Source organism: Conger conger, chromosome 1, assembly GCF_963514075.1.
Source record: "Conger conger chromosome 1, fConCon1.1, whole genome shotgun sequence".
Classification (NCBI taxonomy): domain Eukaryota; kingdom Metazoa; phylum Chordata; class Actinopteri; order Anguilliformes; family Congridae; genus Conger; species Conger conger.
The window spans coordinates 69,657,642-69,671,008 of NC_083760.1; the positions used below are offsets into that span (position 1 = coordinate 69,657,642).

Below are 13,367 nucleotides of genomic sequence, written 5' to 3' on the forward strand. Positions count from 1 at the left end.
TCATCAATGAAGTGACTCATCACTAACATAATGTCATGCTTACAACTCTGCATGACTGCTATGGTGCCTACTGTTATATACAGTAGGCATCAGAGCTGTATATTTAAATTAGTGCACTCACAAAAGGTCAGTATATTTAAAAACATCAGCCTGAAAGTTTCTGATACCATACCATGCCAACAAAAACAATGCTATACATCAGTACCTGATTTTGATCAGTTGGCTCTTCCGTATGCTGCCAATCAAAAAAAGAATCTGCCCAGCACATCATAGGCTTTCATACACCACCATGGCAGGAAGAAAAATGCTGATAGTGACAGCCTCTAATGGCCCTCCTGCCCTGCCTCCTCAGATGATTGAACTGATGACTCACCTTCTTTTCCAAGAATAAAGTCAAGAAAGCGGTAGGTGTAAGACACGCCCACTTTGGTCTCCACTTGAGGCCGCTTGAGGGTGGAGTAGATCTTCCCGGGACTATTGTCCTCAGAACGCTTCAACTTGGGCAGTCCACAGCCCATCTCACTGCTGTCTTCACTACCTGGAGAGAGAGGGAGAGGAGAGCGTGAGAGGACCAAAAAAAAGAGGGAGTTCAGAGGAAATACACAGGGGACAGAAAAGAGTGGAAAGTGAGAGAGAGAGAGAGAGAGAGAGAGAGGGAGAGGGAGAGGGAGGGAGAGTCATTCATCATGTCACTTACAAGCAGGAAAGAGGGAACTGTTAGTTTGGTGACTGCTGTGCTGCGCAGGTATGTGAGAGAGGGAGGAACAAGTGGCTCTCTAGGCCACATCTATATCCTCAGGTAGTTTGGAGAGAAACCAATAAAGGTGAACATATTGGGTAAGTGCCTATAAAAAATAAATAAATAAATAGCAAATTAGTTTTATATTTCACTGGGTGCCCAAGGTTGTCCCAGCAGGGATAGAATTAGATAAAGACAACCATGGAGTGGCAGCAATAGGGGCCTGAAGAGCTGTGGGCAGCTTTCACCCAAATGTATTGTGACAGCGACTAGCCGTTGGACTGGCATCGGCTGCAGCATGTAATATCCTATTGTGTGCCACTGATTAAACCTGGGGGGGGGGGCTGACGAGGGGCACACTTTATTATATTCTCATCTAATTACACTCTGCCAGTCCTTGCAATTGACCAATCTGCGAGGCCGTTGTGGAGAGGATGAGAGCCAAGGCATTGTTAATGAGGTGACCGGAGAAGAATGAAAAGGTGAAAATCAATCACAAAAAAATTCTGCTGTGAAATAGGTAATTAGGAATGGAGGCAATGCATCACAAAGCCAGCCTAAACAAAGGGGGGCAACTTTAATGAGATGACCAGAAAGAGAGGGGTTATTACCATCATGCAATTATAAGCACTGTCAGGAGGATCAACATCTCTCTCACAAAAAACACACAAATAATTGTGTTATTTCAGAGAGGGTATGTTTCTCAGTATCCGAAAGTAATGTTACATTGTATCCATGGAGACATTGCTCCTCTCCTGTGAACAAAATATTAATGAAAAGACTACTTAATGAAATATGCCGCATGTGGTCATTAACACTTAAGATATTAAAAGCGGAGAAGATCTAGCATTTTCAGTTAACTCTCGCATCCGTCCTGCCCTCTTATGTGTTGTGAATAAGTTTCTTTATCAGAAATAAGAGCAGATATGTATGTTCATATGAATTCTGGTACTGAAATTTAACAAACTAAAATAAATCTCACAAAATCCCCACCGATGAGTTAAACACAGGATTCTCATATCCTGTGTAGCATAAAAATACTTTGCGTTCAAAGTCCTAAAAACATACCAAGCTTACATAAATATCACAGCAGCACAAAGTAACATTTCAAAGTAACACCATTCCAAGCTCAAACATGTCTGCGAATCCAAAGGGATGCTTAGTGCGTAATCTACAAAGGTGATAGGAGTCAGAACAAAGGCAAGATGGGGAAGAAAAACGAAACTCCATGTAGGGGTCTTATTTGCATAGTGTGTGTGGAGACAGCAGGGTAGTGAGATGTCATGGAGAGTATTTTTAGATCAGAGGAAGCGAGAATTGTTTATGAATGCAGTGACTGTTTTTCTCCAAAAGTTCTCCTCTTCACTAGCTTTCTTGGCCTCTGCCATGGTCCACTAGTGTCTCTCCTCCCACACAAGAAAGAGAGAGAGATAGATAGAGAGAGAGAGAAAGAGAGAGATAGATAGATAGGTAGATAGAAAGAGATAGAGAGAGATTGAGAGAGAGAGAGAGCGAGAGAGAGAACCACAAAATGCAATAATACAAAATTGGAAAAACCCAAAAAACCCGAGTACTTCTTCAATTGCGTCTCAATGATTAATTGAGGGATAGCTTTATCTATATCGGGGATTTTCTTGGGAAAAGTCCCGGCAAATTTACAGTATTATACCACAACTTTGAATGTTTCACAAGCCTACTTTATGAAAAGTAGAATTGCAGTTCAGAAAACGGAAGGTTTTTAGTGTAACTGCCCATCAGAAGCAAGCTGTGTGACATAACTTCCTCCTGCTGTTCTCTGGCAGTTTTGCACAACCAGGTTGAAAATGCTTCTTGAAAGATGGATAAAACGGCTTTTTGGAGTGTGAAATGGCAGATAAAATGCTTGCCATAAATAGAGCTGCTGCAACTAGGACCATGTGGACTGTAGAGGAAGTAAGGCTCTGTAAGGTCTCGTAGGTTCAGTTAGACAGTCACTAAACAGATGGCAAGCAATGTTTTTGTAGTGCGCTATAGTTATGGAATCATTTAAGTGACCTATTAGAAGTATTATTACCATTATTCTATTATTGCTAATATAATATAACATAAGCATAAAATAAAATGTCTTATGTCTTATTATACACGTCAACAAAGGACATATTTCTTAATTATTTAGAAAAACATTGAATAAAATGTGTTTATTTGTAGGAGAGGCATATACGTAGACATATGTACAGTATATATGGGTGTTGAAGTGGCATTCAGAGAATTCTTTGGGTCTGAGCAGTAAAAGCACTGTGCTCATTTGTAAGACATGGTTTCCTATGGGCTGCTGTCAGGGGGGAAAATGGAGGGCAGAGCAGGGGAATCTCTTGTTTGCACCCTCTTCCTTCCTCTTCAACCCTCACTGTGCTACTTCCTGCTGTCCAGCACAATTGAGCGGGGGCTGGAGATGTGGACAGGAGTGAGGCCAGTGGCAGGGAATGGGGGGCCATGTGTTTTTCTACAGTGGCAGAAGACAGGAGTTGAACATGCATGGGAGGCAGACGCAGCGGGTGAAGCTGGAAACAGATGGACCCTGGTAGGGGAGGGGGGAGGGGGGGGGGGGTTTGCGCAGGAGGAGAAATGCTACAGTCACATGTCTGTTCAGTTTAGGAATTAAAACACCCCTGTCTATCAAACTCAGACAGGATGTGCTTTTTTTCCACAGAATCAAGCTGCTCTCAATCTGTTGAGCAGCAGGAAGGTAAGAAGGTGTTATTTCCATGGTAATTTGCAGTAATAGTATGTTTTCAATAGGACTATTAAAGTCTGAAAGTTCAAAACTGAGGTGGATGGATCAAATGTGTTACTTGAACAAAGCACCTTTTTTATCTTGTAGGGGTTTTTGTACTTGGCTGAAGTAAGGACACATTCCATTTAATTTTTCTAGATCTGCCATAAGAAAACTCATTATTAGCCTTTATTTCCAAAGAACATATTCACCTGTGGTGACATTTTGAGTTGAGTATGAAGATTGGCAACAAAATAACGATTCCTCTGGTGAAAGCATCATGCTGAAACCTTTGAAATTTTGGGCTAATCCTTACATCTGATAGGATGTTTTATGTAATTTATTGTAATTTGCTGCATATGGCAATAAAGCTAGCTTTGCTTTTTGTAAGTTTCCAAATACAGGGGGAAAAAATCCTAGCCCTTTGCTGTACAGCACTATCCCACGACAACCAGGATAAATGAAACAAACAATGGAAAACAATATTTGTCAAGTGAATACAAGTATTTACTGAGAGGTGAGAATATCAATGTGACTGTCTATGTGTCCATGTTCGATGTGGTGTGCTGGGCTTATGTCGGCCCTGAAAACAAAGCCATTCCCTTTATCGTCTCAAGGACCAAACGTGGCTCGTGCCAGTGAACCAAACGCAGGAGACGCAGTCAGGCATCACCATGGGAACAAGCCTCTTGACGAGTACTCCATACTCAGGAGAATAAAGGACACCCATTTCTCACACCCTCTCCCTCACTTTCCCCCTTCCTCCCTCCCTCTAATCATTTTGTAGAGTCAGTGTGACCGAGCAAGCCATTACATTTCTTGTTAGTGCAATCATTTTCAGTGCAGGGTGACAGAACATGTTTTTTTATTATTAAACGTGCGCCACACACATTTTAAGGGAGCATTCATGTTTGATAGAAAAAAAATCTAGGAAAATGATTCAAGGAAAAATACTCATTATTGCCATGAATTACACATAGAATATAATTTGCCAAATGCATAAGTGTTGCTGAGGCCGGCTGTTGGTTTCACACAGGAATCTTGTTTTTTGGGCCCCAGTAAAGGGCATGCTGAGATTCCTTCAGCGCATATGAACTGTTTCCACATGCTGACTTTTTCAGCAAGACATTTTTTATTAATGCACACTGAAGGGCGAGATCCATCGCTTTTCAGACAGGAATATTGACATATTCCCATAGAACATGACTAGATCAATACTGCTACTTATTTTCTTTATTGTCCATTACAAAGAGACAGACATGCTAAATTTACCTCCGTGAAATTGAGTTGAGAGGATTTTTTCCCATCTTCGTTTAGTCACTGTAAAATTGCTTAAATGGAACAAAATCAATATTTTCCTTGGAACTCTGCATTATTTGACTTTTTTGTCTTACTGTAAGGCGTAGAGGTTCCTATGACTATCCAAACATTAGTCCAATAAAAGAATAAACCATTCTCAGCACAGATCATGGAATAGAGCATTTCCGATAACAAAGAGGTAGCCTTATAATATAATTCCGTCAGACTGGTATCGTTTTTACGATACTCAAGCCCTCTAGTTTCAAATTAGAATTTTGCTTGGATGAAAATGTCTATATTTTCCAAGTGTGAAAGTTTATTTAACCACATATCAAACACCACGAGATGAAATACCATGCCAGTACACAATAACTCGTACTCTACTTTCTGAACCATACTTTTGATGTAGTAGGACCTACCTGAATATGTTATATCAATACGAGGGGATAGCCTACATTATTATTAATAATGTCAGGGTACTGCAAATGCGAAGGAGGAAATGACAGTCACGTCTTGTCATTTTAATTAACATAAACACATTGCAAAAGCAGGGAGCTCATGAGCAAGTACTGATTCGGATTCTGAGTGCAGAGACGCAAGCCCTGTCAGCGATTTAGTGCAGCGGATTCCTCAGAGGCGACGGCGTCTCTGTCCGCGAGCTCCTGGGGCGCAAGGCGGCTCGAAACAGTTAAAGCTTGCAGCTCACCGGCTGGAACTGATTAACGGCAGCTCGCTCGAGCAGTGGTCTCACCCGCCACCCCCCTTCCCCGTTCTCTCTCTTTCTCCCTCTCTCTATCTCCGGTTGCGCCGAATACAATTTAATATGTCATGCACATCTCGTTTGAAATGCTATCTGAGTTCGTGCGACGGAGCCAGGTGGAAATTTTTGGCATTCTTCCTCAGCTCAGTACCACGCGCTATCCGCGAGGTATTGGTCGGATCATTGATCTGTGTGATTAATATACACTTTTTGCAGGAGTCTATGGATTGTGAATATTGTCAGGCACTGCACACTGGACAACTTCAGACTCGGTATAATAGCCTACCTGTTCAGCTTTATATTGCTTGATATCAAACAATATTTAAAAATCTAAACAAAATTATTTCTTTACTGTTAGTAATAAGCAAGTTTTAACAGACTTCTGACACAACATCCTCCTTTTCCACATGTTGAATAACAAAACATTTTAAGGGTGGAAATAATGTTTATTACCTGTACAGAAGCAGTTGGGGACCAGATCCTGGAGGTATACTGTGTGATCAGGTGTGGATGGCTGTGCAAGCTCTAGTTGCAGATGGACTCATGTCAGTGAGAGACAATTCTCTGCTTGAGTCTCTGATAAAATCCTTTGCAGTCTCTTCCTGATGTCAAGCAAATCCAAAACAGAATGCAAGCTTTTCAGTTCAAATGAAAAAGAAAAGAAAAACACAGCCCTGAGCTTGTGAGTTTCAAACCCCTAAACCGACTAGCCTGTCTCCTCTCGCGAACGGCACCGGTGGAGCTGTGACAGAAGCTAAGCGAACAGCGGATACACTTTGCCTCCTCTTGTTTAAGTCATGCTCAAAGTATGCCTCTATGATGTTCTGCAAGCTCAGGAAAACCACATCCTCTGACATCTCTACCTCCCTGCTCTCTCTCTCCTGCTGTACGTGCACGCTCTCTCTTCTGTCTCACTCCTCTCCCCTGACTGACTGTAAACAAAAGACCAGTCTGACCTCGTCACAGTTCAGTTCAGCCCCTCACTCACTCTAGACTCCACCAGCAGCCTGTACGGTTCCATTTGACTGACTGAGGAAACCATCTGAGAGAAGGAAAGAGGCAGGGAGGGAGGGAGACAGGGTGCTGAGACAGAGAGGGAGGATGTGAGGGAGGGAGGGAGGGAGGGAGAGAGGAGGGCAGACAGGGATATAAGGAAAGGGAAGGGAGGGGAGTGAAAGGCCAGGAGACAGAGCAGGGGAATGGAAAGGTGCAAGAGAATGGGAAAGGGGAAGAGCGATAACAAGAGGCACAGCACAGCCAGGGCACTTCAGTTGCGTGTGTTTGTAAGAGAGAGAAAGAGGTATTGGTGGGGTGGGGGGTATTTAGTGGTTGAGGAGGTCTGTGTCTGCACTCCTCTGTAGTGAAATGTATATTTTATAAGCCTCAGATGAGCCCCCCTATAGATGCATATCCATTATTCAGTGCAATTTGCAAGAGGGCAGACTGATACAGGGACAGACGTCTGACACAGAACCAGGTTACCCTCTTAAATTAGTAAGCAGGGACCACTGTAATTTTCACAACATTACACAACCGGTGCCACTCCTTAATCAGGAAATGCTAGGAAACAGATGTGTTTACGAGAAATTAAAATCCCCATGTGGTCTCAAAAACATGATTTTTCATTTTCCATTTTAATTAGGTAGCAGATGCAATCATGTGTTTCTTACTCCATTTGGCCACTGCTACAATAACTATGTAAAGCAGACAGCTTCCATTTCAGCATCTCAGTCTCCAGCTGGAAAGCAAGATTCAAAAAGTAAGACCTGATGCTTATGTAAACATGATTTAATTTAAATAAAACATACCTGTGCGAGACAGAGGGCCAACCATTGATTTAAATATCCTCAGATGATTTTGCATAATGAGAGTAGACTTTTTATTGTAAATGCTTCTGCTGTACTTTCAAGCGAATGCACATACGTAACTAATCGATTGATAATAAAGGCTAGCAAATTGTGCTTTTCATCTGAGTGAACTTATTTAAAGTAGCATGCAAATGTTTGCTGCAATATATTGATTATTTTGATGAACAAATTATTCATGGTTTCTGACCATGGTGACATGTTTTGAGATTGCAGTCACTTATAGCAAATGGCTCAGCTGTAAGTATTTATATACTAGATACTTTATATCAGTAAAATCACAACATAACTTAAAATGCTTTGGGTACGAATCATTTAATTTTGACTGTAGTCGTAATTTCTTTTTGAGTGCCCCTTGAAGTCAGTTAGGATTTCCCTGTTTACCAGCAAAATCGTCATGTCTACTACCTATTATGATAATGGATATCACTTATAGGGCAACATTCAAGGATTTAAAACATTTGACTCTTTGCTTTCACCTTGTTTATTAATGTTTACAGTTGGATGGTCCCAGATGATACAGAGCCATTTTCTTTTGTACAATGATATATTCTGTATCTCAGTTGATGAAAACTGGATGGATGCATTTAACCAATCGGAGTGACTGGATGGCCGGTCAGAATTTGACCATGTTACCAGAGGACAGTCCTCTTTTTGATAAGGAAAAGCATTAAATCTTCAATAATTAGAGTGGAGACCTTGGATTAAAATCTTACCCCAAAAATGATATCCCTCACAGCACCTATTTGGCACTAGGAATATCAGAATAGTGGTTTCTGACCTGCTTAAGAGGGACATTTTCCTTCTGCTGACCTATCACCTCCCACAGCGGCTTATTCTTCCCATTTCACACGTCCAGGTACTAATGAAGTCCATTTGGTGACAACTTTGCAGGACTGTACCACCGTAGGATTTAAAGTTGGTACAACAGTAAAACTAATGAGTGATATTAACTCAAGTCATGATAAACATTGCCCTTTCTGTGATGTGAGAGCAGGGGAAGAGCCACCTTAGGTACTTCTACCGGTATGCCCTGTTAATGAAGCCTTAAAGATCTGATGGTCTTCTTGCCATCAGGTTTTCAGTATATTGGTCTATCCATCCACCACATGTAACCAATAACATATGGATTAGACTTGACAAAAAATAAATGTTATCCTCTCTACTGTCCAGAATGCTTTTTATTGTCAGGTAAAATTTTTAGGCCATAGAGGCACCTAGAATGTACCTTGGGTTTAATGAAACTTGACTCACATTTAATTCTTACTAGACATCAAGGTTCTATTAGGTACAAATGTCACATTTCATAGCCAGAGGTTCTTTCTCTTTCAATATCAGTAATATCCATATCTGTCAATTACTTGTATTGACCTTTATTTGAGACAATTACCTCTTTGTCCAATATCCTTGCAAAATATGTACTGTATGTAGCATTTTGTGAAATCCATTAATTGGATTGGATTTGATTTATTCTAAATTCAATAATCCAATTCATATTTTGTATTTATCATATAAATGGATACCTTCCAGCTCACAAAGGACTGCAACACATTGGATATTATCAGGAAGGTGCCAAGATTCACATTGCATCTGTTTGATAGTTTTTGGTATTTGAGAGAGAGAAGGAGAGATAGAGAGAGGGGGGAACGACAAAATGCAACATGACAAAAACGGCAATGATGGGAGAGAGATCAACTTAATTTTAAGCCAGGAAAAACATTTTCTATTTCATATTTAATTTCTCCAAATTGGACAACTGATGTAACTGAAAGTTCCAAATTCACATCAAATCTACACACAATTGTATTTGCACAAACACATAACCTACACACAATTGAAATGAAAGTATTCTTAATGACAAACAAAAAAGAAAAAATAGTCTTGGATTGAATTATTTTATGATTAGAAAGCTTTGGTATCTATTAGTATGTTGAGGAAAGGCCATATAAAAATCTAAATGTCTCAAACAGGCATGATCAGAGTTTTTCTGTACACCCCTTGTAAACATTAAACAAGACTGCCATCTAGTGTTCCATACCAAAATAGACATCAAAGCGAAGGCAAATAGTGGCGCTTGACTGCCTCCAATTTAAATGTATCATATAAATGATAATAAGCAAAAAATGACCAGAGAAGGCAAAATATGTGTATGTCTACCCATAATCCAAAATAATTGTTATGGAGCAGTTTAGCTCTGTGCATATAGCCAGACGTTCATTCTGGGCTTTGTGGAGAAGGAGCAGATGTCTGCTTGGTGTTACTGGCTGACAGAAGAGAGGGAATGTTACAGAGTGAGAGATCAGATTTTTTAATTCTTTCAGCATTCTGTGATAATTAGAAAGTGAAAAATTAAGTCAGGCAATACGGTATTTCTGGTTTTGTATATCTGATACAAGATTTGTGGATCTTAAGAATCTTAAGAAAAGCCTCAATGTCTCCCAGAGAAAAAAAGGCCACTCTGGACATGTCTAATATCAGATTATAGGTTGAGACCGGGACCGAATACTGCACTACATCTGAGATATAACTTTCCTGGTTACATGAAAGACATACACATACTGTATATGCAGCAGTTAAAGAGGAAATGGGCTTATATCACAACAATTAGAGAAGACAACCTTGAGGAAGATAAAGCTTTTTTGCATTTCTTAAGACTTATCTTAAGTATTATCTTTCAGTGCCAGGTAAACTCTCATATCTTAAAAAAGGTTTTTGAATCTGGAGTAACCAAAAGTCAATTTAAACACACAAAATAGAGCATAATTGTAAAATCTCCCATAATGGATAAAGCAGTATTGTAAGAGAAGGCCTGTGAGGAGCTGTGAGAGCAGGCATGAGGAGAAGAGCGTAAAACCAGCTCTTATGGTAATGATAAGAGAAAGCAGTCCAGTCAGACACCAAAAAGCCCAATTCTGTATAATTTCATGAGATGCTCAAACAGTCTGTGAAAGGAATAATCTCCCCTGTGGTGTGCGGGTGGGGAAAGAGAGAAATAGTGATGATTACCTGTCACCTACATCTATAATGTTGTGCTAGCACGGCATATCTCTGAGAAATGTTGCTTAGAAAATTGAGCTTTTCCAAAGAAATGAGATTTACATCAGATAAACATACATTAGGATAAACATCAGGAGAAGTGTCTGGCCCAAGATTGGAACATAGCAACTCGTAAACCGCTTTTGTGTGTGAGGTGTACTGAGGCTGCTTATGTGTGTGGCAACAAATCCAAAAATGCAACTAACACAATCGAAGCACACACACAGTCCATCTATGTAACTTGTGATTACAAATGATTCTTCCATGACAACGCCTGACCTTGATCATCACTCACTGCACATATTTTTTCAATTACATTTAAAATACAGTATATGTAAATATTACACACATTGTACTAATAATGTGCAGTTTCCTAATACTGTCTAATTAACTGTCTAGACAGCAATCACCAATGTGCCAGCTCATCTAATACTGTATTAAAATGTATCTGTACTAGATAAACGTATGAAATTGAAAAAGAAAATGTCAGTTTCATAGATTTAATAATATAGTTCATAGCTATGTTATGGAGTTATGACCATGCCTCATAACTCCATAAACTACTCTTGAACATTATATACAGTCAGGTCCATAAATATTGGGACATCAACACAATTCTCCTCTTTTTGTCTCTATACACCACCACAATGGATTTGAAATGAAACAAACAAGATATACTTTAACTGCAGACTTTCAGCTTTAATTTGAGGGTATTTACATCCAAATCAGGTGAACGGTGTAGGAATTACAACAGTTTGTATATGTGCCTCCCACCTTTTAAGGGACCAAAAGTAATGGGACAAACTAACAATCATATATCAAACTTTCCCTTTTTAATACTTGGTTGCAAATCCTTTGCAGTCAATTACAGCCTGAAGTCTGGAACGCATAGACATCACCAGACGCTGGGTTTCATCCCTGGTGATGCTCTGCCAGGCCTCTACTGTCTTCAGTTCCTGCTTGTTCTTGGGGCATTTTCCCTTCAGTTTTGTCTTCAGCAAGTGAAATGCATGTTCAATCAGATTCAGGTCAGGTGATTGACTTGGCCATTACATAACATTCCACTTCTTTGCCTTAAAAAACTCTTTGGTTGCTTTCGCAGTATGCTTCTGGTCATTGTCCATCTGCACTGTGAAGTGCCGTCCAATGAGTTCTGAAGCATGTGGCTGAATATGAGCAGATAATATTGCTCGTAACACTTCAGAATTCATCCTGCTGCTTTTGTCAGCGGTCACATCATCAATAAATACAAGGGAACCAGTTCCATTGGCAGCCATACATGCCCACGCCATGACACTACCACCACCATGCTTCACTGATGAGGTGGTATGTTTTAGATCATGAGCAGTTCCTTTCCTTCTCCATACTCCATTCTCTTCCCATCATTCTGGTACAAGTTGATCTTTGTCTCATCTGTCCATAGGATGTTGTTCCAGAACTGTAAAGGCTTTTTTAGATTTAGACTTTGACACACATACACCTACCTCCTGGAGAGTGTTCTTGGTCTGGCCAACTGTTGTGAAGGGGTTTTTCTTCACCAGGGAAATAATTCTTCTGTCATCCACCACAGTTGTTTTCCGTGGTCTTCCGGGTCTTTTGGTGTTGCTGAGCTCACCGGCGCGTTATTTCTTTTTAAGAATGTTCCAAACAGTTGATTTGGCCACACCTAATGTTTTTGCTATCTCTCTGATGGGTTTGTTTTGATTTTTCAGCCTAATGATGGCTTGCTTCACTGATAGTGACAGCTCTTTGGATCTCATATTGAGAGTTGACAGCAACAGATTCCAAATGCAAATAGCACACTTGAATTGAACTCTAGACCTTTTATCTGCTCCTTGTAAATGAGATAATGAGGGAATAACACACACCTGGCTATGGAACAGCTGAGCAGCCAATTGTCCCATTACTTTTGGTCCATTAAAAAGTGGGAGGCACATATAGAAACTGTTGTAATTCCTACACCGTTCACCTCAAATTAAAGCTGAAAGACTGCTGTTAAAGCATATCTTGTTTGTTTCATTTCAAATCCATTGTGGTGGTGTATAGAGCCAAAAAGAGGAGAATTGTGTCGATGTCCCAATATTTATGGACCTGACTGTATGTATCTCCAAAAACGTTGCTAGGACATGTAGACAGCAAACTTAATAGCTGATGTGTAAATGTGCCCACAATTTAATTAACAGAATGGTGGATTGGCATTTCTTGAGTAAAGACTGAATAATAAGAAAGATCACTGAAAGATTATTATCTTGAGTCAAGCCTTACACAAATCACTTTTTGTTTTAGCACTAGTGCTGTACAATATCTTAAAGACTGCTTTCAGACTTTAGATATATGGCTCATTTTACAGGGATTTCAAACTAACAATTTATAATTCTTTTGTCCTTTTGTGGGGAGATAATTCCCAGGACAGGGGCAAGTCAGCAAAGGGTGGAGAAATCAAGTTAACTTATGCATATGTGATCTAAGATAACTAGCTTTTGTTTAGGTTTTTCTAATGACCTTCACTCTGTGTTGCATAATTTCATGGCTATTGTACCATGATAAAATCATATCACAGATTTTTTGATAAACAAATGAATAAAAATGAGCACCTTATAGTCTTGTCGGAGTTGTCGGAGTATAATCGTTATAATTTTCAGACAGACTATGACCTATCATAGTTTATGTTAACTTCAAGTTTAAGTTAAAGTTTAATTATTGCAGACAAAATGGCCTCAAAAGCCTGACATAAACTTGAACGCGAATTTACTTTTCACAAAAGTTACCAAATCTTTTATGTTGGAAAAACATCCTTTTATTTAAAAAAAATGCATTCATAAATTCCTTTTTCATTTCCATGGTCTTGCCAGTTGATGCATTGTGACAAAAGGGCTGTTGCTTGGATTAAATGTAGTAGTCCAGCATTGATGCCGC

At 39.8% G+C, this 13,367-nt stretch overlaps 1 protein-coding gene across 1 annotated transcript in view; it reads right to left on the reverse strand.

Moving 5' to 3' along the window:
• The window catches only part of LOC133130273 (raftlin-like), a 50,580-nt gene extending 44,010 nt beyond the window's left edge, over positions 1 to 6,570 (reverse strand). Inside the window, exons 1-2 of the mRNA XM_061244772.1 lie at positions 6,004 to 6,570; positions 374 to 538 (exon numbers count right to left, since the gene is read on the reverse strand). Of these exons, the coding sequence (XP_061100756.1) occupies positions 374 to 518 (145 nt within the window). The 5' untranslated portion in view covers positions 519 to 538; positions 6,004 to 6,570. The remainder of the gene's footprint in view (positions 1 to 373; positions 539 to 6,003) is intronic.
• Positions 6,571 to 13,367: the final 6,797 nt, after the last annotated feature.